This window comes from Aspergillus versicolor (assembly GCF_001890125.1).
Source record: "Aspergillus versicolor CBS 583.65 unplaced genomic scaffold ASPVEscaffold_2, whole genome shotgun sequence".
Lineage (NCBI taxonomy): Eukaryota > Fungi > Ascomycota > Eurotiomycetes > Eurotiales > Aspergillaceae > Aspergillus > Aspergillus versicolor.
The window spans coordinates 2,459,022-2,482,954 of record NW_024467525.1 but is presented as its reverse complement, the minus strand read 5'-3'; the positions used below and the strand labels follow the sequence as shown (position 1 = coordinate 2,482,954).

Sequence of the window (23,933 nt, the reverse complement as noted above, 5' to 3'; positions counted from 1 at the left end):
TCCGCATCCGCGCCGGGGACATCTCGACCCATCTTAACCATTCTCGGAGGTGTTGCAATCGGACTTGGACGATGTCTGTCACAGTGAGTACTTCACCGAGTAAGGAAGTGTTGTCTATCTCTTCAAATGCTTATCCATTATTTGTATCACAGCTCCATACTACCCAGGGAGACCTAAAGGTCGAGCTTTTTTGTGAAGCAGTGCCCAAGACAGCAGAAGTACGTCACGTCGCGAAACAGTCCCCCTTTTTCTTACTATTCTCCCTAAGCTCTCAGCTCTCAAATCATTACCGAACTAACTGGAGCCCTCTGCAGAACTTTATCGCTCTCTGCGCAGCCGGCGCATACAACAACACGCCATTCCACCGTCTAATGCCCGGCTTCATGATTCAAGGCGGGGACATTTCCCTTGGACCGGCAGCAAACTCATCAAGCGGGGGCACGAAACCGATGCTTCCCTTCGATGACATTCCCAAGGGTGGTACCTCGATCTACCACCCCTCAGCACTAAACCAAGAAATCCACCTCCCAGCCCTCCGGCATAATACGCGCGGAATTCTTTCTATGGCGTCTCGACCGGTCAAAAATCAGACCGCACCTGGATCCCAGGGGGCTACAGGTTCTACGATCAACGGAAGCCAGTTTTTTATCACCTTTGCTGCGGCGCCGCACCTTGATGGAACGAGCACTGTCTTTGGGAAAGTTTTGAACCTAACAGCGCAAGACGAGGGCGGTGACATTCTGACGAAGCTGGAAAAGGCGAATGTTAAGGTTGATAAGAAGGGAAGGGTTGTTCAACCTAAGGAAGGTGAAGAGACAGTGTATGAGGCGCTTCGGATCAACAAGGTGACGATTAACGCGAATCCGTTCGCCACATGAATAGATCCCTGGATTCCTTACAAACTGTGATTAGGCGACTTCCCACGTCGTGACCCCATTATACTAGACAAAGTGCCAGTGCGAAGTGCTGTTGCTACAGAGCGAAGCAACGAGACCCGCCTTCGCTGAAGAGGCAGGATATCTTCGCCGTTGAGTCAATGCTAGCACTTGACTTAGGCCTTACCCAGCCTTGTTTAACGGCCTCGTGAGCTTTGGTATCTTGCTATACCTCATGGGCAAAGTTTCTTGCCGGCCTCGCTCGTCCGGTAACAGAGACCATCAAAGCCGAAGTTATAAACTAAGATAGCATTATTTGCTCGGAATATCAACAATCATATCAGGAAATATGGTAAATAATCCATTTATGCGAGTTGAAAAATGATAGGAACTTCTTGACTTCTTTCATGACATCTAAAAACCACTTTTTCGTACCCTAACTTAACCCATAACATAATAATCACAGCCCCCGTCAAAATGCTTCATAGCCCCCTTCTAGAAAGTAAACAAGCAATAGAGCCTCATGCTGAATCAAATAAATAAATATAAACGCACCATCACCATGCTCACAAAAGGCCAAGATATCATAAACACATCAAGAATCAAAGATCATAAAATAGAGACAACAAAGTGTCTATGTGGGTATCGTTAGATTATGACTTGTTTTCCGCTTCATCCTTCTTGTCCTTGTTCTGCTCGTCCTCGTATCCCTCAACCTTCATGTCCTTAAGACCAAGCTCCTCTTCTTCCTCTTCCGTGCGAGTATAGTCCTCAGTCTTCATCTGAGGGTCAGGCTCTGGGGCGCACAAGTCCTGAACGTAACTGTTGGCCATGGGATCTTCGAGCGTAATCACAAATTTCATTTCGCCCTTGATGGCTGAATCAAGACGAGTGAAGAAGCGGGCCCACTTGTCCTTGTCTGATTCCGCCATGCTGTCACCTCCGCTTTGTGTAGAGTCATCGATATCATAGATCTGACCCTTCAGCTGGTCACGGATTTCAGTGAGAAGTCCCTCAACGGTTGTGAATCGTCCACCTAGAGTTCCGGGTTGGACTGTGACTTCGAGCTCCTCGCTGAGTAGTGCGCAAGTATCGGACTTCAAAATATCGCGGTGGAGATCCACGATAGACTCCACACTAAGTGTAATGCGCTTTCCTTTCTCGGGGACTTCACCACCGGTCTTTACATCGCTAGAGCGGTAGCCGCAGTGATCACAGACATTGCTCCAAACAAATACTTCCTTGAAGTATGGGATGTCAACTTTCTGCATGTTGACAACGCAGTTCTTGGAACAAGCGGGGCACTCGGCGGGAAGACTGTAAACCTTTCCGTCAATAATATCCAAGTCCTCGGGGTTTCCAAATGCCTCTCCCTCAGTCTTGACAGCTTCAGGATCGGCAGAAATTCCAAGTTCTTCGTTCTGTTCATGCGTACGGGCATAATCACGACGCCTGTAGTTGCGTCCGGTGTCCTGGGTCGTAGGAGCAATCCAAGAGTTACCGGTTGGATCATCGAGAGAAACGGTAAATGGGTATCCCTCGCGGTCCAGTATCTTCTGTAGTTTGTCGATAATCGGCTGGAGTGCGTCGTGCAGCTCGGGTGCCTGAACCTTTCGCAGAGGCTGCTCGCTGGAGAGTGATTCGTGGATTTTCTGAATGACACCCTCCACAGTAGTCAACTGACTTTCACCCTTGGGCATCTCAATGCCCAATGACTCAACCTTGAAAATCGAAACATCGCTTCGAATAACCTGCCGTTGGAGGTCCTCTTCGTTCTCGACTTCGAGGGTATATACCGAGCCCTTCTCTTGGATCTGTCCGGCGGACTTGACGGAGTTGTCTTTCGTATGGCAATGTTCACATTCAAAAGACTCCAGAATAATGTCGCGGAAGAAGGGCACTCGGAGAAGCAATAACCTAGTGGTTCCCTGAAAAAATATTAGACGAATTCTTCACCTATCTCAACTCCCCAGGAAAAACTTACATTCTCGTGGCAGTTCATGCACAAACTCTCCACCTGCATGACACCAGTTTCCTCATTTCTCTCGACGAGGTCTCCCGGCTTCTGAAACTGGGATTCAGCGACCTCCTCCTTAGCGACAGGCTGATCATCCGTTGACATTGTTGCTAGTATATATTCGGAGCGGATTGAGCGTAAGGTTACGATTCGGAGGATAACGTGGGGTATATTATCGGTTCATTCAATCCCTTTACTCTGAGTAACGGAAATAAATAAGAAAAAAAAAGTTATACGTCCTAACACGGAATGTTCCTGTGCTTTCCACGCCTGGGCCGTGGCGGGGCATCTTTTTTTCTTCGGAGGGGTTAATAATCGGCGGGAATAAAGTTTAGTCATATCGATAGCGGTTTACGCCTGAGGTGTCTGTAGGACGGATCATCATTTTCCCGAGTTCCCCCAAAGTGGCATAGCGTACTACAATGGATGATGGGTTGAAGTGCCATGAACCCTACTCAGATTTATTAACGATACAGACGCCCGGCTTGGATGTGGACATCCGGGTATTATTTGAATGTGGAAGGATTCGTCGTTTGATTAATTGATATGGGAGACCCGGCGAGGATCAGGGGCGCCTTCGCTGCAGCAAGCGAATTTCTAAGCCCAGTTCTTCAGCGAGGCACGCAAACCTGAGCCATCGATTGCGCTGAATGCAAGATTTTGCTAACTTGGATCAAGATGAACTACAGAAGTCTCGGGGGAAGTCGCTGATAAGTATCCTGAACCAGATTCTGCCTGAGCCTTCGTCAGAAGACGCAACTGCCAGAGCAAGTGTTATCGCCAAGGCATTGGAATTGCTCTCCCAAATTCATGTAGCATTTGTCAGTCCCGTAAGCGATGCAGACAAGACGCCTCAGACCAGTGAGGACCAAGAAGACCCGAACCTCGAGGATGCAAAGCGCCGCCGTATCCTTCATGCTCTTCTGGACCTGATTTCCTTGGAAGGAATTTACCCTTCACTTTCGTCTGGAGTAGGAATTCCTCTCCAACAACGGGTTATATCCGTCTTGCCAGCAGGTGTCGTTGCTCAGCAGGATACTCCTGCGCACAATAAACCCGAGGATACTTCTATCCTGCGTCACATACTAACCACTTTGTCCGAGATTATATTCGATGCTCGACCTAGCATACAGCCTGTGATTGGTGGTCGCATTCTCAGTGATATAATCAGTGCATCGTCAGATTTAGGCTATAATCCGAGTATTCCACTGGGCAATGATCAATCTCAATATCGCCAAATCCTGGCCAGAATAGTTGAAGAGTATGTGCCCACGTGTCACCACATTTGTATATACTGATACATTTCCAGCACACCGAGCTCCAATCTATTGCCTACATTGTCCGCATTTCTTCAATCAAGCCCGTCTCCATGGTTTAAGGAAATCATTACCGGACTCCTCTCTCGGGTACCTTTGCGGGAAAACGGAGTGCTTCAGACGATTATTTTCCTCGCTTCCCAACTTGCGCCGTCCTTGGGACAGGAGGCCCAGGAACAAGTTTACAGTGCTCCGCATATCACAGTAAGCGCCATTATGCACGCTTCGCGGTTGCTCTCATCTGTCCCTCAGGGGATGGAAGCGAGTGACTACTTCAAGGTCATAGGGCCTCAATTATTGGCATTGATCGATGGAAATGATGCGGATCTGCGAAAGGCTGCCGCATATATTGTGGGCAACGGAATCCTTGGTAAAAAAGTGTACGGTGCCCCTGGAGCAGTTGGACATTCAATATTCCTGGAGCCTATTTTCAAGGCTCTGACTGGAAACCTTGACGAATTCTCACGCATGTATATGGTGCCGCCACAAGAAATCCGAGGAGCGACATCCAAATACATTCTATCCAGTGAGCCTGAAATCGTATTGGCAATTGGCAGGTTGAAAACATTGGTTTTACAACCGCCAAACCCTGGACTCGTTAAGAGAGCCGTCTTCCCAATCCTCCTGCCGCTCTGGGGTCTGGCTTGCTTCAGCATGCAACAGCAAATCACGGGCTTTCATAGGAATGTCATGGCCATCCTGCAGACGTATTTTGGAATATCAGTTGGATTCCTGCCTTTGAAAAAGATTGTCGACAACTTCCTGTGGAACGGAGGCTCAACTTGCGCGTATGACGTGGATACGTCAAACAGAATCATATTAACAAAGCCTAAAGCTGACGAAAATGGAGATGACCTGGTTGGCCTCATGGACTCCCTACAGTCACGAACTAAATTATTCATGAGCTTACTGGATGTCGACCCAAGTCGAGACGAACAGACAGGAGAAGTCTTCCTTTATGTGAGCGAGACCTGGCTTGGACAAGGTTCGAGCAATGCTCAGAATCCTCATAAGCTAGAGTTGTTTCCAGCCGATGGCGGCTCTGATAATATCATGCGGAAGTTGATTAGTGCTAAACTAGCAGAAGCGCTTCTGGATACCTTCAAAGATACTCTCTCTCGACGACCTCTCAAGGTGCTGGAGCTCATAAAGCATATACTAGATGGTGAGCTCAGGACAGTGAATGCTCAAACGAAGGGCCCGATAGGCGTCGGGGACAAAAATATCTCTCTTTCATCCTTAGCCAGTATCGTGCCATCCGAACAGACCGAGTCAAATGAGGCTACAGGGAGTGACTCGGCTGAATCACTTCAAGTAGTGTTCAGTTTACTCTCGACAATCCTAGCATCCCCGGAATTCTCTGTGTCAAACGATACGAGTAGCATCCTCGGAACTATTAAAGAGAAACTTGATCAACTTCTACCACATTTACCATCGTCGCTATCAAAATCTGGGACAACTGCCTCCATGCTCCTCGAAATTCAAATCGTCTCACCCGAACAACAGGAATCAAGCGGAAAGTCATCCGAAGTACCGGATTTTGAATTACATCGCCGCGCCTTGGTGAATCTCAATTCGGACCTTCCACCAGTACAAGCTGAAGGATTCTCGCTCCTTTCGGACCTAGTCAAGAAATCATCACCAGTTCTTGACATACCATCCACGCTAACTCTTCTTTTGTCTATCATAACCGACTCCTCGGAAACAGTCGCCAACGACGAATTTATATATCTTAACGCAATCAAACTCATTGGCACCTTATCCTCGAAACATCCACGCACTGTGGTAAAGACCTTGATCGAGCGATATATAGATAGAAGCGAAACTGCAACCCTAGACCACAGGCTTAAGGTCGGGGAAGCCCTGCTTCGCACAGTACAGGACCTTGGCGAAGCCCTCGCCGGAGAAACGGCAAAGGTACTAGGTGAAGGCCTAATCTCTGTAGCAGGCAGACGCGCACAGAAGCCTCAGGCACGAAAGAACCGCCAGCAAATGATAGAGCAGGAGACACGGAAAAAGGAACGCGAAGAGCGCCAAAAGCAGAAAGATGCCGTTTCGGGATGGACTCTTTCGGCACCCAAGATACTTGAGGAGATCATGGATGAGGATGACTCCGAGACAGAAACGCCCGAACAAGCAACCAATTCAGCAAATATAATATCTGCCTGGGCAGCTGGCTCATCCCGCGACGAAGAGCCCGACGACCTTCGCGTTCGTGCCTCTGCACTTTCTATCCTCGCAACAGCAATTCAAACCAATATCATCGGCCTGGGCCCCTTGATCCTCTCGTCGGCCGTCGATATTGCCCTCACAACACTAATACTTGAACCAGACGAAGAATCTGCAATTCTCAGACGTGCTAGTGCCGTCATCCTCCTCGATATGCTGAAATCACTTGATGACGCGCGTGAGGCTCGCGGTAGCCAAAATATAGATTTTGGATTCACACTCGCCGACGAGTCGTCTCGTGGGTTTGGTGCTAACGAAAGCCGAAGGGGGCCCACTACTATTGGAAACATACCATATATGCTGCGCACACTTGCCGCCGTAGAGGCTCGGGAAACAGACACTATTGTCCGCGGGCATATTCGTCTTCTAACTGAGAGCTTGGAGACCTGGATTGAAAAGTCGCTTCTATGGGGTGTAGGGCATCACTCTGGGGATGTAGGGGACGGGCCGCGATTAGACCTTGGCGAACAGATTGCAGGCTTGCGGATTAATCCTTTGGCTGGGAGGAACGAAACGGGGAAGCCCATCATCGAAGAAATCGAATAGATAAATATTTAGCCTTGTTCAAATAAAAAACACTACCATATGGTTCATCCATGACTGCTTCATTATACCTTTTAGCACATGCTAGGTAGTCGACAATACAATAGGACATATGATATGTGTAGAAAATTCATTTGGGTTACATGAAAAAAGAAAGTACTTCATGTCGAAACCGGGGGGACGCCTGCGTAAACTCCGTAGAAAGACATAGAGTGCCATGTCTATCTCACAATCCACTTTTCAAAGTTGACATCATGTTTCAGTTCACTTCAAATCTAATCATCGAGACACATTAACCGCGGCGTCCACCACCACGCCCAAAACTGCGCCCATAACCACGTCCACGGCCGCCGCCGCCACCACCACGGCCACCGAATCCTCCACGACCACCACGGCCGCGACCAGTCGATGGATCACAAGGACGTGGACCCGCGGTAATACGGGCATCGCGTTCCTCCTCGGTCAAATAAAATTTGTTTTCTATGCCAACTAGCTCACAGAACGCGGCTGTCTGCGGATTGTTGTACTCGGGTGGTTGCTGCTCGGTGGTAACTGGGACTTCAGGATCGTAAGCCGGCGCAGTAGGAGTGAAATTTCCAGGAACTGCAAGCTTCCCAGGCTTGACAATATGCTCCTCAACCCACTTTTCTTCTTCCTCGATGAGCGGCTTGTATGTAGCTTCCCCCCTATCTAGCGGTGGTTTGGCGGCCGGATCGCCAAGATTAAGCTCTCCTGCGAAGACACGGGTGATGGCTAACCATTCTTTATCGTAGTGTAGACTGAACGGACGTTGCAGCTGTGCCCCATCTTCGTCTGACACGGCACTGATCTCTACAAGTTGAAGGAATTCACGCTTGGGAAGGCATTTGTCAAGTGCGAGAAAATTGGTGGTTTTGTTGAAGATAGCTTCTGGAAAGGGGGGTTTGGCTGGTGCGGCTTGAGGTGGTGGTGCCTGGGGAGCCAGGAAACTGCTTGGAAGCTGCTTTCGGAGGTCCTCAGAAACTTCTGACCGGGACCCCTGCGAGGTAGGAGAAGGGTGGACTAATTCTGGGTTGCTGGTCGTATTGTCCGCAGTGGCGTTTGACGAAGGGGCGTTTGCGGTTGTGGTCTGTGGTTCCTGGTCGGACTCGCTATCCAAGTCCAAATCAATCTCGTCGGAGTTCTTGACTGTCGCGGGTTCATGCTGAACCTTTTGTTTCTTATTCTCGCGGGGTCCGCTCTTTTCAACACCCGCTAGTTTACGGCCTATTCCATCGTCATCCGTATCAACCTTGCGCCAGGTTAGGTTGTGTTGGACGTTAGGAGCCGAACTCCCTGAATTCTTTGCTTGCTCTGTTAGGAAGCGAGAGTTCTCTTCTGCCTCATTCTTGGCTGCGACTTGGTGGAAATTCTTCCAGGCCGATAGTAGTTCAGGAGTGTTTCCAGGAGTGTTATGAGATGGGCCAGTGTCTGTTGCTTCAAGGCCTTGTGAAGCACTTCCTGGTTTTGTAGGATCTTCAGATTTCTCATGCTGTCCGATATTATGTTCGTTTTCAGGAGGTGCATGAGTGTTTGGTTTAGGAATACCCATGTTGGTCCTGGCTTGTTGGTTTCCTTCCTCTTCTTCTCCCAAAACCATGGATGTGAAAGATGCACCGTCCAGGCCATAGTGGTGTTTCGACTCAGTTTCTTGCGATTCGTGCTGGACAGACGCTGAAAACTTTACGTGTAGGTGGGCAGAAAACCAATAGGCAGGGCGTAACCGTTCGAGAACATATTGTGCAGCCGAACTACCAAGTCTGCCGTTCTGAGAATCTTCGCGAAAGAATTGTTTCGCCCTGAAGAGCTGGTGCCAATCGCCAGAGTACTCAACTTGTTTGGGCCAGTCGTGCGACAAGCCTATGTCAACCTGTGTACGAACTTGAAGCAACTTGCGGATGTCAAGCTCTCGAACGTGATAAATGCTTCCAATTTCATCCCGGTTGAATGGAAGTCTCTCAAAATGGGGCTTTCTGTAGTCATACCCCTTCCAAATACCGGAAAATCCAGCAATACGAAGCGGGCCGAATCGCAGGACGTTGGCGGCTCCCAAATAGTAGATGTTGGGTGCTACCCACCCTCCATGATATAGCTCAAAGAGGTGATTACTAGCTTCGTGATTGCCCCCAATGAAGATAGTTAAGTAAGGTGCAGTTCGTTTCCCACTGTAATACTCATGAAAATCACCGATTTCCTTGTACTTTGCGGGAACCGACATGCAAGCCATGTCGTTCGAATTGCGAACGGCCTAGATGCCAGTGAGATACAGAAAGAAAAAGAATTGTGAAAGGGATGGGAAATGTACCTGAAAGTCGCCGCCGATAATCAGTAGATCGACTCCATCCCATCCATTCAGAGTGGCAGCCTGTTCAACCGACGCGTAAATATCGTGTAGACAGCCATGGCCCTGTATGATGGTTGTTTTGTTAGTGACCTAGAATAGCCACGGGAAACGGCCAAATAAGTCAACGGATCCTTACACAGCCTTCAACAGCAACCCGAACAGGTGGTGAGTTCGAGCTAGACATCTCGATATTCGATCACAGCCAAAGCGGCTGCGAGGGCGAGATATTAGGTGGAGAATTGGTGTCTTGGAAAGTGTTTAATCAAAGGCAATGGTAGAATGTTAGAACTCGAGGAAAGGAAAGGATCTGCACGAAGAAGAGAGAGAAGGGAATAGAAGGAAGAGAGATTTTGGAGGAAGGTAAAGTGCGATGAGGGATGGTAGAAGGCGAGAGAGTTTAGGATGGTGGTTGTGTTCTGCTTCCCGGGCTCATTTTCTTATCAGATCCGAGGCGTGATTTTTTCGTTGTACAACCTTCACACTTCTTTCTGTGTTGTTCTCTCACTTCTCAGCTGCCCTAGCCCCTTGTGTTTTGGAATTGAAACTCCGAATTATCAGATAGAATGCATTTCAAGGAATACACACCCAGGCTGAATTTTCTCAAGGATTCTGCCAGCTCCTTGAGTTCGACGAGCCCCTCTACTGCCGCCTACTTAATGTCCGCCCATAATGTCATCTTCCATGAAGAGCACAAGCCGCTCAACCAGCGGCTACATGATTCGTTCTGTGGTGCTTGTGGTGGTCCTAGGAATAACGAGTGGACGAAGGTAACTTCCATTAAAAAGAAAAATCAAAAGCGCGCCACTTCCTCGCTCGCAAAAGGTCTCACGGCAGAAGGGGCTACTGTTTACAAGTGCCTGCGCTGCCGTCGACGGACGGTGACCCAGCCTCGCGCTCCATCAAAAGCTGCCCCTGTCACTATCCCCATTGTTGACTCTCGGCCATCTTCATCTACTACGACCCCGGCTTTGCCAGAGCAAGTGTCTGCTAGTAAAACTACGGAAAACGCCAGTAGTAAAAAGCGCGCCAAGGCGAGGAAACAGGGTGGATTGCAGGCTCTTCTCGCTACAAAACAATCTCAGAGTGACTCAGCCAAGTCGCTGGACTTGTTTGATTTCCTCCAGCAGTGAAGACTTTCTTTTTCCTCGCACTCTCCTCTGACTCGTCGCTTTGTTGCACATCCTCCTTTTTTATGCCAAGCCCGGAATATCGGCACTCATTATTCCGAATCTAACTGAGACTAGCGCGGGGCAGCAGCTCTCTCCACAGCTTCGGCCTGTTCTGGTGTTGGGTCCGGTGCAGCTTCAAGGTTCCAATCTCTCACTGAAGCTCTCGAGCTAAGGTGCCTTGCTCCAGCCTCCCCGGTTTCTCTTCTCCTTTTGGCTCGTCTATTATTCGTGGAATAGCTAAACCTGTAACAATGTCGTCTGACGCAATGTCGGATTACTCCCACGATGACGAGCACGATCCCCAAACAGATGAGCTCCGCGAAACCGCCTTGGTGACGCTAGAGGCATTGATCAGCTCCTGCAGCTCTCAGATGCAAACGTACCTCCCAAATACCATAAATTCCGCCTTACGATATTTGAAGTACGACCCCAATGTTGCCGATAACGAAGAAGACGAGGAAATGGGCGGTACACAGGACGACGGATCTGAAGACGACGCTACGGAGGAGCCTGACATGGAAGATGACGATTTTGAGGATTTTGAGGAAGAAGGAGGCTACAGTGACATAGATGATATGAGCTGGAAGGTCCGTCGATGTGCCGCGAAGCTTCTGTACGCTGTTATTTCAACCTATGCACGAGGTCGCGCCTTGGATGATGCATCCTTGTATCAACAGATAGCGCCTGCTGTTGTCACTCGCTTCAACAAAGAGAGGGAAGAAAGCGTCAAGCTCGAGCTGGTCTCTACATTGGACGCCCTTGTACGTAAAACTGGAGAAGGTTCGATGATAATAACTTCCAATGGATTCTTTGAATCTGTTGGGAGTGGATCCAAGATCTCCAGAAAGAGGAGACGTCAGGATAGTGATGCGAGCATGATCGACTTTGAACCCAGCATGGGTACTACCTCCGCTACAGGCACCCCACTCGCCGCTCCGTCGTCTCCAAAATCGGGTCCGCAGTCAGAATTAGCAAATGCCTTGCCTATTATCGTTCGGAGCCTGGTCAAGATGTGGAAGCAGGCGTCTATCCCATTGAAACAAGCCATTATTGTCCTGCTCAAGAGCTTGGCGCTTGTTCGATATGGTGGGCTCGCAGATCATCTCCAGCAGATTGAAGATCCGATTGCGGATGTGCTCAAATCTTCATTGCCCGGGGGTTCCTCCGCGTCAGTTGGGGCTTCTGCGAGTGCGGGTACCCTGCAAATCGAAACTCTCGGCCTCATTTCTGCAGTTTCCGAAACGCATACCTCTGATGCTCTTCTTCCGTTCCTCATCGCGTTGATTCCCGGTGTCATCGGGGCAGTCAATGATAGGAACTACAAGGTGAGCAGTGAGGCACTCGCGGCGGTGGAGCAAATTGTAAAAGCTCTCACTCCACCTCGAGTTGTTACTGCTTCACCAGACCTTGTTTCACAGCTGGAGAAATTATATGATGTCAGCCATAATCGCATCACCGATACGAGTGCTGACCTTGAGGTTCGACAGCGAGCCATCCACGTTCTTGGTGTCCTTCTTGCCCGAACATCAGGCGAACGAGGCTCGTCATTCCTCTCATCGCAGTACCGATCTAAAGGACTCGCAACTTTAGTTGACCGCCTAAAGAATGAAACCACACGGCTCTCCGCCGTTCGTGCAATCGATGACGTGGCTGTGCTTTGCTCTCGGAAGGAGGATGTGGATTCTACCTGGGTGCGCGAGGTGACCACTGAACTTGGGGCACAGCTGCGCAAATCGGATCGCGTCCTCCGCAGTGCCAGCTTGGAGACTCTCCGTAGTCTCTCAATGAATTCCAATACGAGAGCTCATTATGATGGTAATACTATGAAAGGTCTAGAAGACAACCTTATCCCTCTCATCAGCGTGGATGATTTCCATTTACTAGCCCCATCGCTCATCATTGTGGCAAAACTTGTCCCGGGAAATGCGCAGCTTCTTGTCAGCGATTCCCTGGTGTCGGCAATTTGCTCCATAGTTCGCACATCGCTCGCTGGAACTGTCCTTAAAGCTCTGTTATTGCTTGTTAAGGTCATAGGAGAGGAGGAAAATGGGTCAACCCTGATGCATAACCTTTTACAGGATGTTGGTGTTAATGGGGATACATCTGTTGTCGGGCGCGCCATCGGCACTCTTTTGGTCCATGGCGGTTCAAAGGTGGGTGTACGGATGGAGGACTTTTTATCTGAGTTGCAGAAGACGCAAGACTCTCAGCGTCAATGTCTGTCCCTCGCTATCTTGGGCGAATCTGCTCTTCGAATGGGCACCAGCTGCTCGTTGACCCCTGAGGTGTTCATACCTCATTTCAGCTCGACGTCCGAGAATGTCCGCATGGCTTCAGCCACTGCACTAGGAAATGCAGCAGCCGGCAATGTTAAAGCCTATCTTCCAACTATTTTGAGCGGCTTGGAAAAGTCCGATCCTCAAAGCTACCTTCTTCTACATTCCGTAAAGGAGCTACTTCAGCACCCCGAGATGATCAGGCAGGACCTGGCACCTTCCGCCTTGAACCTCTGGCAGGCTTTGCTCGTCGTCTCCAAAGAAGAAGACAATCGTGCAGTGGGTGCTGAATGTGTTGGGCGATTAGCTTTGCTCGACCCTCCTGCTTACATCCCGCAGTTCCAAGTGAGACATACCGACTCTATACTCTGCAACTGGTCGCTAACCATCTTTTCGTTTTGATAGGAATACCTCTCGAGCGGAGATGCCGGGATACGTAGCATTGTGATATCTGCATTCCGCTACACCCTCTCCGACTCTCGGGATACTTTCAACAATGTCCTAAGACCTCTGATTGTGCCACTCCTAGTCAACATGCTCGGCGAGCGCGATTTAGGAAACCACCGTCTCGCGCTAACAACTCTCAACTCCGCTATTCACAACAAGCTAGCTCTCATTCTCCCTCACCTAGGCGAGCTCCTCCCTGCCGTTATCGGGGACACACAGATCAAGCCAGAACTTATTAGAGAGGTTCAAATGGGTCCATTCAAACACAAGGTCGATGATGGCCTCGAATTGCGTAAGGTAAGCATACAACTCACCACGCCAGTATCGTCTCCTCGTTTTACATATTACAATGTATCACTAACGACTCTCCCTTCTTCAGACTGCATACGAGACTATCTATGCAGCCCTCGACACTTCATTTTCTCTCTCTCACCTTTCCGAAATCTACGGCCGCATCCTTGCCGGAATAGATGATGAGCAAGACATCCGCACAATCTCCAACCTCATGACCTCAAAACTCATCACCCTTGCTCCAGAAGAAACCCAGAGACAGCTAGATACACTCTCCGAGCACTACACGACCGTGCTATCCTTCAAGCCTAAAGACAATGCCGTGAAGCAGGAAATCGAGAAGGCGCAGGAGGCATCGACAGGTGTTCTTAAGATTACGCGCGAATTGTCCAAGGCGTTCCCCGGTGCGGAGGCGTCTGGTGATCATCATAAGTGGAAAACTTATATGGAATGGGTTCGTGGGCAATTTAGTACCCAATTAAGTAACCTGGAGCAGGAATTTTAGGAAGAGATATAGTATGTATGGTGGGTTGTAATTACAATTCCGTCTTTCAACCAACACTCTCCGTCCTAAAGTCCTCGCTCTTGAGAGCCAGTTATGTTTTAGTCAATAGGAAATAAAATAACGATTTCATCCGATCATTGGATGAGGAACAGTAAAATAGAACATGCGATTGATGCTAACAACGCGGACAAAGTTATGTTTTCAAAGACAGCTCGCTATGTACCCATGCACCCAAATCCCGGGTGACGCCAGCAACAGACTCGCAGACATGAAATCCCAAAACTCCTAGGTACGATGAATTTTAAGCCGCTAAGAGCCCAACCTCCCAAAATAACGTGGATATAACTCGAAAGAAGAGAAAATAAGCAGGAGAATAAGCCAGTTTCACGCTGTGTGCATCCACCAAGGGATAATAACGCAGCTAACGGCAAGCGGGAAACGAAAGATAAAATAAAAAGGATCAATGACATCAAGCATAGGCCAATCAACCAGTGATTGCCTTCTTTTTGAGTACGCCGAGTTGTTCGAGTCGAGACCAAGCCAGGTTCATATCTGAACCTGGTTCCAAGAGAGGCCTGAGTTCCAACCCATCCAGAACTTTTATGGCACCTCCGGTTCCTGCGTAGAGCATAAGCTCGAAGACTCTACGTTTGAGTCTTGTCGCTTGGTCCAAGTTGGAGAGGTACTTTTGGTCTAGCAACGCATCTGCGGGGGGGAGGGTATAGGGATCGTTGATTTCAGGGTCTTCGGGATTGTTGTCCTCATATTCGTCGTTCGCGTTAAACAATTGGCGATCATCACGTTCAAGCTGGGCCATGAGAGGCAAATCCAAATCAAGGCCATTATTCGCAGAACGTGTTTTCTCACTCGCCATTAATTTGTGTATATGTTGTTTGCCATTCCCAGTGAGTGGTGGGGGATAAAACCTAACCGTGAGAGGGTTTCCTCTGATATCAACTTTTTGGAGCGAGCAGCCATTCGATTTGTTTGTGCGGCCAACCCGACTAAGGACCTGACAGACCCTTCTGAGTCGCGATATTGAGTTTCCAGCGACAGTCAGTCGGGAGAGGCAATTCATGCCAAGCAGCTCGTTCATCCCCACCAAAGAATTGAAATTCAGGTTGAGGACTTTGACGTTGGGAAATTTGAAGGCAAAGTCGGCGGGAAGGGCATCTAACCGACATGTTGCCAGATCAAGAAGTTGCACGCTCAAAAGAGGCGTAGATGGCGAGAGAGTCAGTGGTGAGAGCTTGTTGGAAGACAGGAACACCTTCCTAATATCCTTCAAAGCACCGAGATCTAGCTCGAAAAATCTGTCATCAGGGATCGTTTGATCCCGTGCAGACAGTACCTCCAAGTCCCGAGCATGGCCAAGGCCTGAAATTGTGGACAAGCAGTTCTGATCCACGTACAGTAGGGTGAGCGCTGGGAAAAGCCCAAGATAGAGGTTATGTATGCGGTTGTCCGAGAGCTTCAAAGCCTGCAACACACTTAAGGGCGTAGAAAATGGCGCCTCGTCAAGTTGATTAGAGCTAAGATCCAATTGACACAAAGCTGGAAGATTCTGAATGTTACTGATGGACATGAGCTGATTATGGCTCAGGTCAAGTTCGCCTAGGCGAGTCCTGTAAACTTCTGTCAGTGGCCACAGTTTCTAGGCGATCAGGGCTTAAAGAGCACTCACAGTTCCGCCGCTTCGAAATCGATGGAGCTCAATCGATTGTTCTTTAGCTTCAGCTTTAAGAGTCCATTCAGTCCAAAAACCCCGTCAATATTGCAAAGACTGTTATTATCCGCCACTAGTTCACGCAGGTGGATGAGCCCATTCACAGCATCCAGGTTCTCCAGGTCATTTCCCGAGATATCGAGGTACTGCAGGTTACTTAGGTGACCCCATGCAGTAAGATTAGAGAGGCAATTGTTTTGGATTCGTAGGTTCCTCAGCGTCGATGGAATTCCACTCAGCTGGCCAATATCGTTATCCGATACATCCAACTCCTCCAGGCGAGGGCAGAATTCGCTAAGTTTGTGAAGAGTAATGAGTCCTTTGCGACGCATAATCAGGCGACGAAGATGCTCCCAGAATGGTTCGTAGGGTTCGGCCTCCGTGATGTGCTTGATCATATCCTCTGTTGCCAGAGCAAATGTCCCGTGAATCTGGCGTAGCGAGGTGGGGTGCGTCCGTTGAGCAACATAACTGACTTCAAGATGCAATGGCTGATCAATCTGATCAACCGTAAAGTCGGGAAGTGGGCTGAGATGGAAGCTATAGTTCGTATCCAATCCATGCTCTCGCAGGTAGGCAAGGGATTCATCTATATTAACTTCACCTGGCGCATGTTCAATTTCTTCTGATACCCTGCGGACTAGGCTCTGATCCTCGTCTGTACCTTCACTGCGCTCATCGATTTTGGAGATAGAGTGCCGTTGAAACGCTTGTTCATGCTCGGATGACTGAAGTGCGGGGCTCTCTGCTGCAGCTGCCGCCGCCGCTTGTGCTTGCGAGTTAATCGCAATTTTTCGAAGTTTGGAAGGGCTATCATCGTCACTGTATTCGATCTGGGAGACAAGAGGGGACGAAAAACTAATTGTCACAACTCGGGCTTGGTGGTTGGGGTCCTTTGGATATTCAGGAGGCCTGGACAAGCGACCTTCGTGCAGCTTGATTTCGTGGTCAACATCATGTGAAGACGTTCTGCTCTTAGGTGCATCCGTACCCCATGATGTTTCTCTCGTGCCAGATGTAGGATGGCTAGTGGTCGACCGGCTGACTCCAGATTGGACAGAGCTAAGGTTGACCGACGGAACTGCGGGCCCGTTTTCGGGAACGGGACCTGATCGTTTAGGGTCAGACCTTAAGCTCGCTGGGCTCTGAGGGCCTGTTGTTTCGTCCTGCGACGAACGCCTTGTCTTTTGCGGAGATCTGGAGTTCTCAGTTCTCATTATCTCTTCCATCTCATCGACACTGAGGTCGGGAATGTCTTTGAAAGGGTCCTCGTCGCCCCCTCTGCCTTCTTGGGTCATGCGAGATCTCCTCTCGTCTTCTTTGACCCACTGGTGCTTTAGGCGATCGTAGGTAAGCCCATTTACCTGTTCAGGTATAAGATGGGAAACGATATCCGATGACAGGACACCTTTTGCATGCGAGCCCTGCGATGAGCCTGTATTGATCGATCGAGCACTAAAGCTTTTTCCTGATGTGCCAGTGTTTAATCGCAGAAAGTCGTAAAGGTCGTCTTCTTGAGTTTTCGGTGCGGGAAGCTTGCGCTTCCGATGTTCTGGCTGGAGTTTATCGAAGTCTCCACGCGCAGCATCATTATCTTCAAAATGTAAAGACATGACAGATCCACTAACCCCAAATTCCATCTCATCATGTTCCTGGAACTTTTTCAAATGGCTCAGAATTCGTGGGTTAGGGGGCTCTTTGGGCTCTCGCAATTTACGTAGGTCAACACCCTCCCTACTAGGGGGCCGTGAGAACTCCTCAAGGGTTGACTCCTCTTCGTAACTTCCGTTGTCGCCATCCTCCTCGCTGTCAGTTTCGTCCACTCTCGACAAACCACTCTTTGTTGTGCCTTTCGATCGTATGAAATTCATAACCTTGGTCGCCTCATTAAGAAAATCTTGAGTAGTGATTGACCCCTTGCGGACCTCTTCATTCCCTTGACGTCCAACTACATTGGGTACATTTTGAGCCAGTGGCGAGTTATCCTCCAGTTCGGCCTTCTGTGAACGCCTGCTTGATGAAGGGTGGGTTCTTTCGAAAGACCCTGTTTCGTGAGGTGTGGGTGTCCGTGGGCGAGTCCCGGATCCAGACAGAGCTTCTTCATTATCATCACATCTAACGCCATGCTGCATCAAGCTTCGTTGTAGCAAGGATAAATCATCGGTAGCTCCACTATCCTCAATGGTTGGCTCGCCCAATTTAGAGCCGTGGAATTTCATAACGGTCCGTCGTCTCTTCGGCGTAGGATCTTTGACAGGGCTGTTGGGTGTGGGGTTAAGCTTCGGTCGAATATTTCGCCCTTTTAATGGATCCATATCGCGGCTTGCTGCCGCATTCTGTCCGCCTGAGAAGGCATCCGGTCGTCCAGATTCAATATTGGTATTCAGATACGAGCGTCCTCCTGAAACGTCTCCTTCTGCCGATGATAAATGACCGGTTGGAGCAATGTTGGGTTCTGGAGAATCGATATTGAAATTCGCTTCATAAGGGCTTGCGTCCGAAAAGTCAAAGTTATCGAGCTGGCCCTCCCCAAAGCGATTGATGTGGGGAGTTTGGGAGTTGCGAGTTCGCGAATGGTCATGTCTTCGGCCCGGTCGTTCACTCTGGTTGTCTGTTTGAGGGTTCAAGAGGGTTCGGGTCTCGCCCTTACGGCGAGCTTCCTCGGATGGCGAGACCGGCTCGTCATCATCATCTGATTCTTCCCCGAGAGTCTCCTCGAACTGGCTCATTCGTCGAAGGAGTTTGTTGTTTGTGAATGTGTCATGGGTCGCAAAGAGTTTCAGGGGGCTTCCAGATGACATGCCGATTTTATTCGTCGCGCTTCCTACATGAGCGGACGAAGGTCGAGGTAATGACAAGGGGTCACTTTGCGCATTGTTCTTGCTGAAGAAAGGCGGCGAGCTTCGAACTCTCGTACTAGGACGTATGAACGGAGTCAGGCGGTGGGAAGGAAAGCCTGTGGGAGAAAGCTGGTCTTTGTGGAAGGAGCGCTCATCCTGATACGGGTCGTCGCCTTGCAGGCTCGCAAAGGCACTCCGCCCTCGGTAATCTAATGTTCCCATTGAGAGGTCCTGAGGAAGAGAGTTGCTGGTGACGTCGAACAAGTCATCCTCAGGTACGGCGTCAACCGCAATGTCCGTCGGTTGGCCTAATAAGACACTATCACTCGCTCTCGAATCAGGGCGGTCTCCTGGTGCCAAGTTAAGGCTCTCTAGTTTGTTTGTAACCTGCTTCAATGCGGACTTGATTATTTCAGCCGTACCATCGCCCTCCACTGTGTCTGTCCCGGAGAAGGTGATGGGGGTAATATCCTCGTTTCGGAGGTCTTCCAAACCGCTGGCAGACCGCATCCGTGCGATTTCTGGCGGTTCGTCGTGGTTGTCGGTCGCAGGCACTGATAGATGCGCTGATTGCTTTTTCGATCGTAGCCCTTCATTTCGCGATTTGGTTGTTTGTTTTTCGTTCCGTTCCATGGTACGCGAATCGTGCCCAGACTTCCCCGATGCCGTGCGCACACTCCCACGACTACTCCTCGGTGTCCGTCCTGAAGATTTCCCTTTATTTTCTACCACAGAATTGGTGCTGAAGTTCCATCCGTCATCGGGCTGGTTCATCCTCGGAATTGGCGTACTTCCTGCTAATGGGGACCCCGGCGAGGGAGGTTTGAAGACACTCTCCAACCCGATTGGCGCGAACAGGTCGCGTTGCTCGCCAGAAGGAATATCACCGTTTACCAATCTTTTTCGCCATTCCGGAGTTCTGTTTTTGCTGTTCTCCTTCTTCGGCCTGATTTGCACGGTGCTTTGTTGTCCAGGTTGACTTGACGCGTTGGAGACCGATCGCAAAGGCGACCTTCCGTCCATGAGGGGTGTTCTCTTACGCCCAGAGGGTGGTGTCGGCTTTGGGCTTATGTTGGGATAGGGCGATCTGGGTTTAGAAGGTGTTTTGGGGGTTCGCGGGGTCTTGGGCGTTGGAGGTTCTCGCCTAATATGATGGCACGGTCGCGGAATCTTTTTCTTCGCGTCGGATGATGGAGAGGGCTCGATGGAACGGCGCGCGGGGATAGGAATGCGGCTAGGAGTGTTCTGTCGACTGGAGCGGCGGGAGTGGTTGTTGATAGGTGAGCGGATGGGAGCAGGGCTGGTGGGAGTCCCAGGCAACGACACCCAGTCGTCTGAAAGGCTGTCCAGCCATGGCTGGTTACTCATTGTCTGAGCTTTTGAGTCAATTTTCACGGATGCTGAAACCGACTCAGCGCGTCGCATTCAATGCCGCAGTGAACCCAGGCACTGCGGAAATTAACAAATGCAGTGAAAACATAGAGCAGCTGCACCGGGGAACAACGAGCACAGCAATAAAAAAATAAATTAGCAATAAAAAGCAGAAACAATAACTGAGGGTAAGTCTCAAGGACTAATGGATCCAGGCATTGTGCTAAGAGGAGGGGAAGCCAGCAGAGTAGTTATTATCCTTGTTGTGATGTCGGCCTTGAATCGTGGTTCGGGTGCTCGGGGCAACCCCATCGCTTCCACGGGTCGCTCCAGGCGCTTGAGGCTTGAGCTGTCAGCCCAGACCCATCCCACCGCTTGTTTTCATGCACCTTATTCTCCTTGCACGCCCACTTGCTCGACTCCATTGCGGCCATTTGATCGAATTATTCTGCGTTCCAATTTTGTGTCCTCCTCGGCTCTCCTTTGCCCTTGCTGATGGCTCATCCCCCGTGCGCGCCCCTGCAGGTTGGCCTGCAGCAACTGAGTCTACTGGTACTTGAAGCAGGTACGATGAATTGCCATTAGTCTACAAATCGCCAACAAAAGAAGGGAAAAAAGAAAAAAAAAACCCGACTACTTGAAGTAAGGCGCTCGACTCCCTCTATAAAATGCTCAAAGTCGAGATACCCGACTTTCCTGTGCAAGGAGTGCGAGTCTCCATATATCCCTGCAACAACCAACTAGCCACAAGGTCCCCGCAGAGGCTACCGGTGGAATCATCGCAGGGCATAAGCAAGCCTTGGCTCTGGCTCGCTCAGCTTTCAATTGATAAGCTAAGTAATAGAATAGTAGTAAATTCTTATAATGTACTAGCACGAAGCATTTTGGATACGATTAACCAAGCGAGTGTGACCACCAATTATATATAAGTGCCTTCGGGAAGAATTTAGCACTGACCGGTATGATGCTAAACATATTGTTGTGTTGCTGCCCAAAAAATAAGTAACTACTATAAGACAACTTCAATTGAATATTATTACCGGGTACAAAATCTCTAAGCGATACTGAATTCTTGATATATGTAGAGAAGCGCTCATTATTGGGGCATGGTTCTTAACCCATAACCCACTCTTCCTGGTGCTCTCGGATCCATTCCTCTTTGCGCTTGAGCGGCAGGTACTGTAAAACATCTTCTGGCAACAAAATTGCATGACTTATAATGATAAATATGCCCTGTATATGGTCGCTTTCCACAGCCAAAACCCTGTTGATCTGCATGGTAGGAAATAGTAGTCGAAAGTCTGGGAACAACCAGGAACTGGCGAGGAGAAAGGAAAAATTTTTGCTACGTACTAGATATGAGTAAGTAGTACTCCGCATCTACAATAATATTAGTTATAACGGTTTGTTGAAATCATTAAACACCGAGCAGTCGGCGCAGTTAGGCAGATTTAGTCCTCGGCCTGGCATTGATCTCTGTTGATATCACATGATCTTGAGTGCGGCCAATGACACACGCGGGACACGTTGCCAGGGAACCCAGCGCGTTAAGTGGTTTTTTCGCGAACTTCCCTGACTGAGCTGCAGGAGAACATCTCGGAGGAAATAGCGGCACGACTGGGCCAGACGAACACGCAGACGCTTGGTGCAGAAGACATGAGTCCCTCTTTGCGAACCTATCCCCTCGACCTTTTAGCCTTGCCCCGACCGCAGTGACCTACAGCAGCAACACTGTAAACACCAACATCCCCCGGCCGTTCATGACCCCACTTCCCACAGATGCCACGCCATCGACCAGTATCCCCCCTCGCACTGGAAACATGCCCATTGCGAGACTCGGACTTGGATGACTATGAGCTGGCGTGCTCAGACGATGACCTTGACGAGAGCCAACGCTCCGCGAGGCGCCGGAGGGTTGAGAAGCTCGGGGAGGCATACCTGAAGGGTACCTCTCTTTTTATCCTCTCTGCTTCTCTCCGGGGTCCTTTGGATGGAGGCTGGGTAAACCCATGGAAAAAGGACAGGAGAAAAACCGCTGAAAACAAGCGCGACAACGGCCCGACAGAACAACCGGTAATACCGGAAACCAACTCTCACAAACGCCGACACCACCAAAGCCCAACTGTCATTCCTTGTTCTGCATCTTCGGCTACCCGGCAGACTTGGTCTCGCCCTGAGCGTTCTCCCACACACGCAAAACTCAAGCCTACAGACCGGGAGCCTGGATTAGCATCTGCCGCGCGCGATAGTCAATCTCCTCGCTTCACTCGATATAAACCTACAGACTCAAAGTGGTTAAAAAAGGGCAAGGTCTCTACCCGATTCCAGAATATCGAACCACCAACCTCTCCCACGACTAGTATATCTTCCCGCCAACTGAAAAAAGGTGGTGCGGCTGGTTCTCAGTCAAATGGCAGACCAGGATCGGCAGACTATGAATCAGCCAGAACATCAAAAGGCCACCAAAGAAAGCATTCGAAACAACTTGAATCAGAAAATAGTGTTTCATCTTCCCACAGAGGACGTCACACACTTGGATCGACCCTGCAGAAAGATAGCTCTCAGTCTGTGAACGGATCAGTCCACGTGGTATCGTCATCATCTCAACTACCAAAATTCGAGTATCGATTGAAACAACATGGCAAGCCTACCGAGAAAATAGAAAGACAACACAGTCCAAAACCTAGAGAGGAAGATGGTAGTGAGGCTGGCACTGTTGGTACCTCTGATGTGCCTGCAGACAAACCGGAGAAGCCTCCCGATAAATCTCCATTGACATGCGGTGCTGAACCTATCCAGGTAGACCCTAACGTTCAGCAAAATACAATGAACTCTACAACCTTGACGAATGCCTCTAATATTGCGGAGAATCCCATGTCAACGAATTTGGACAAAGGGTTGGTTAACAACCCTACCAATGAGACCACAAGCGCAAACAACCTACCGTCAGCCCAACATGCAGCTGTGAATCCGGCACCTTCCGATAACCTCACATCCCTATATTCGATTGCGGTGTCGAAAGCAACTTCAAACCGTACCGAGGAACATAACGCCGATCAGCAATTTTCCACTCAGGCGGCCCTTATGATGGCGCAGAAGTCTTTCCAGAATGATATTTTAAGCCCCGACTGCAGCCCGGTGACATCAGCAAAGAAACGACGAGCATCTCAAGACCCGAACCACCACTCCCCGAACGCAGTCAACATTACTCCGTTCCACGCAATCAACACGCGCGAGCGAGGAATTCCCAGTGGACTAAATGAACTCGGGACAGATAGGCGGGAAATGTTGAGCACACAGTACATGGTCGACGCTGTGACACCCTTCACATTTAGTACGGAGAAGAAAGCCGAATTCCGTACACTGTCCTCTGGAAAAGATATCTCGAAAGACAAGAAGCGAAAAACAACCAGTTTTGCTTTATCATCGCCGTCTGAGATCCCGTCAGAGGATTGGACGCCTGAAGAGGAACACACGGAAGGCATTGTGCAGCCGAACTCGGCAGAAGCTCGTAATTCGCCTTCTGGATCTGAGCAGAACGCCCTGCCAATGACCCTGACGGGCACAACACCACCAACAGCCCAGGAAGGACAAGCTGTGGAAAGCTTTGATCTCAGCCAGGCAATTGCAGAAGCGGGCAGCTGGTTGCAGCAAAGCTTCGAGATCAATAAGGACATTACGCACTGCAAATCTGCCCAGCTGCCTCGACCTTATCCTTCAGAGACTGCTCAATAGTTTCAGATGCTGAACTGTAATATTTCTCGCATTTCCCTCGAGACATATCTATGGCGTTCCTAGCGATGCTCTCCATTTTTATTTTATGATAGCATAGCGATTTGGTACTCTTCACGGAGTTTCGGGTTTTAACTAGTCCATGAACATAATTTTCTATTTTGTTATCCAGGACGTAAAATTTTAATTACAGTATTATGAAAATATATGGGGTTCTCGAGGGGCCTGAAGTAT

General features: G+C 49.5%; 8 protein-coding genes across 8 annotated transcripts; 5 read left to right on the top strand and 3 right to left on the bottom strand.

The window, feature by feature from the left end:
• Positions 1-71: 71 nt before the first annotated feature.
• Positions 72-878, top strand: cyp5 (putative peptidyl-prolyl cis-trans isomerase; the record flags this gene model as incomplete). The annotated part of the gene is made up of 3 exons (XM_040814297.1): positions 72-83; positions 153-218; positions 315-878. 3 exons carry the CDS (start codon positions 72-74, stop codon positions 876-878), a joined length of 642 nt encoding a protein of 213 aa, XP_040664482.1.
• Positions 879-1,197: 319 nt separating this feature from the next.
• Positions 1,198-3,205, bottom strand: zpr1 (zinc finger-containing protein ZPR1). Its single transcript, XM_040811653.1, has 2 exons — positions 2,860-3,205; positions 1,198-2,803 (listed from the first exon to the last, which is right to left on the bottom strand). The coding sequence occupies exons 1-2, from the start codon at positions 2,995-2,997 to the stop codon at positions 1,529-1,531; spliced, it is 1,413 nt and encodes a 470-aa protein (XP_040664481.1). The 5' UTR covers positions 2,998-3,205; the 3' UTR covers positions 1,198-1,528.
• Positions 3,206-3,342: 137 nt separating this feature from the next.
• ASPVEDRAFT_38224 (RTP1/Tango6 family protein) lies at positions 3,343-7,055 on the top strand. Its single transcript, XM_040811652.1, has 3 exons — positions 3,343-3,511; positions 3,571-4,153; positions 4,202-7,055. Exons 1-3 carry the CDS (start codon positions 3,439-3,441, stop codon positions 6,981-6,983), a joined length of 3,438 nt encoding a protein of 1,145 aa, XP_040664480.1. The 5' UTR covers positions 3,343-3,438; the 3' UTR covers positions 6,984-7,055.
• On the bottom strand, positions 6,986-9,935 carry ASPVEDRAFT_162177 (RNA lariat debranching enzyme). Its single transcript, XM_040808594.1, has 3 exons — positions 9,479-9,935; positions 9,304-9,405; positions 6,986-9,246 (listed from the first exon to the last, which is right to left on the bottom strand). Exons 1-3 carry the CDS (start codon positions 9,524-9,526, stop codon positions 7,273-7,275), a joined length of 2,124 nt encoding a protein of 707 aa, XP_040664479.1. The 5' UTR covers positions 9,527-9,935; the 3' UTR covers positions 6,986-7,272.
• On the top strand, positions 9,445-10,617 carry ASPVEDRAFT_480771 (uncharacterized protein). The gene has a single exon (XM_040813944.1). The coding sequence runs from the start codon at positions 9,906-9,908 to the stop codon at positions 10,470-10,472; it is 567 nt and encodes a 188-aa protein (XP_040664478.1). The 5' UTR covers positions 9,445-9,905; the 3' UTR covers positions 10,473-10,617.
• A 145-nt stretch (positions 10,618-10,762) lies between these two features.
• Positions 10,763-14,030, top strand: canA (putative cullin binding protein CanA; the record flags this gene model as incomplete). Its single annotated transcript, XM_040814293.1, has 3 exons — positions 10,763-13,132; positions 13,193-13,531; positions 13,614-14,030. 3 exons carry the CDS (start codon positions 10,763-10,765, stop codon positions 14,028-14,030), a joined length of 3,126 nt encoding a protein of 1,041 aa, XP_040664477.1.
• A 484-nt stretch (positions 14,031-14,514) lies between these two features.
• Positions 14,515-20,392, bottom strand: ASPVEDRAFT_59996 (uncharacterized protein; the record flags this gene model as incomplete). The annotated part of the gene is made up of 3 exons (XM_040815510.1): positions 14,515-15,655; positions 15,715-19,959; positions 20,388-20,392. The coding sequence occupies 3 exons, from the start codon at positions 20,390-20,392 to the stop codon at positions 14,515-14,517; spliced, it is 5,391 nt and encodes a 1,796-aa protein (XP_040664476.1).
• Positions 20,393-21,530: 1,138 nt separating this feature from the next.
• Positions 21,531-23,920, top strand: ASPVEDRAFT_38218 (uncharacterized protein). Its single transcript, XM_040811651.1, has one exon. The coding sequence runs from the start codon at positions 21,747-21,749 to the stop codon at positions 23,700-23,702; it is 1,956 nt and encodes a 651-aa protein (XP_040664475.1). The 5' UTR covers positions 21,531-21,746; the 3' UTR covers positions 23,703-23,920.
• Positions 23,921-23,933: the final 13 nt, after the last annotated feature.

What these genes read in the sequence shown, in the direction of transcription:
- zpr1 (XM_040811653.1), bottom strand. Translation starts at nt 2,997, where the DNA reads ATGTCAACGGATGATCAGCCTGTCGCTAAGGAGGAGGTCGCTGAATCC. An exon ending in GCATGAACTGCCACGAGAAT is followed by an intron (nt 2,804 to 2,859) that starts GTAAGTTTTTCC and finishes ATATTTTTTCAG; the next exon opens with GGAACCACTAGGTTATTGCT.
- ASPVEDRAFT_38224 (XM_040811652.1), top strand. Translation starts at nt 3,439, where the DNA reads ATGGGAGACCCGGCGAGGATCAGGGGCGCCTTCGCTGCAGCAAGCGAA. An exon ending in AAGCCCAGTTCTTCAGCGAG is followed by an intron (nt 3,512 to 3,570) that starts GCACGCAAACCT and finishes ACTTGGATCAAG; the next exon opens with ATGAACTACAGAAGTCTCGG. An exon ending in CTGGCCAGAATAGTTGAAGA is followed by an intron (nt 4,154 to 4,201) that starts GTATGTGCCCAC and finishes ATACATTTCCAG; the next exon opens with CACACCGAGCTCCAATCTAT.
- ASPVEDRAFT_162177 (XM_040808594.1), bottom strand. Translation starts at nt 9,526, where the DNA reads ATGTCTAGCTCGAACTCACCACCTGTTCGGGTTGCTGTTGAAGGCTGT. An exon ending in GGGTTGCTGTTGAAGGCTGT is followed by an intron (nt 9,406 to 9,478) that starts GTAAGGATCCGT and finishes ACCATCATACAG; the next exon opens with GGCCATGGCTGTCTACACGA. An exon ending in TTATCGGCGGCGACTTTCAG is followed by an intron (nt 9,247 to 9,303) that starts GTACATTTCCCA and finishes ACTGGCATCTAG; the next exon opens with GCCGTTCGCAATTCGAACGA.
- ASPVEDRAFT_480771 (XM_040813944.1), top strand. Translation starts at nt 9,906, where the DNA reads ATGCATTTCAAGGAATACACACCCAGGCTGAATTTTCTCAAGGATTCT.
- ASPVEDRAFT_38218 (XM_040811651.1), top strand. Translation starts at nt 21,747, where the DNA reads ATGCCACGCCATCGACCAGTATCCCCCCTCGCACTGGAAACATGCCCA.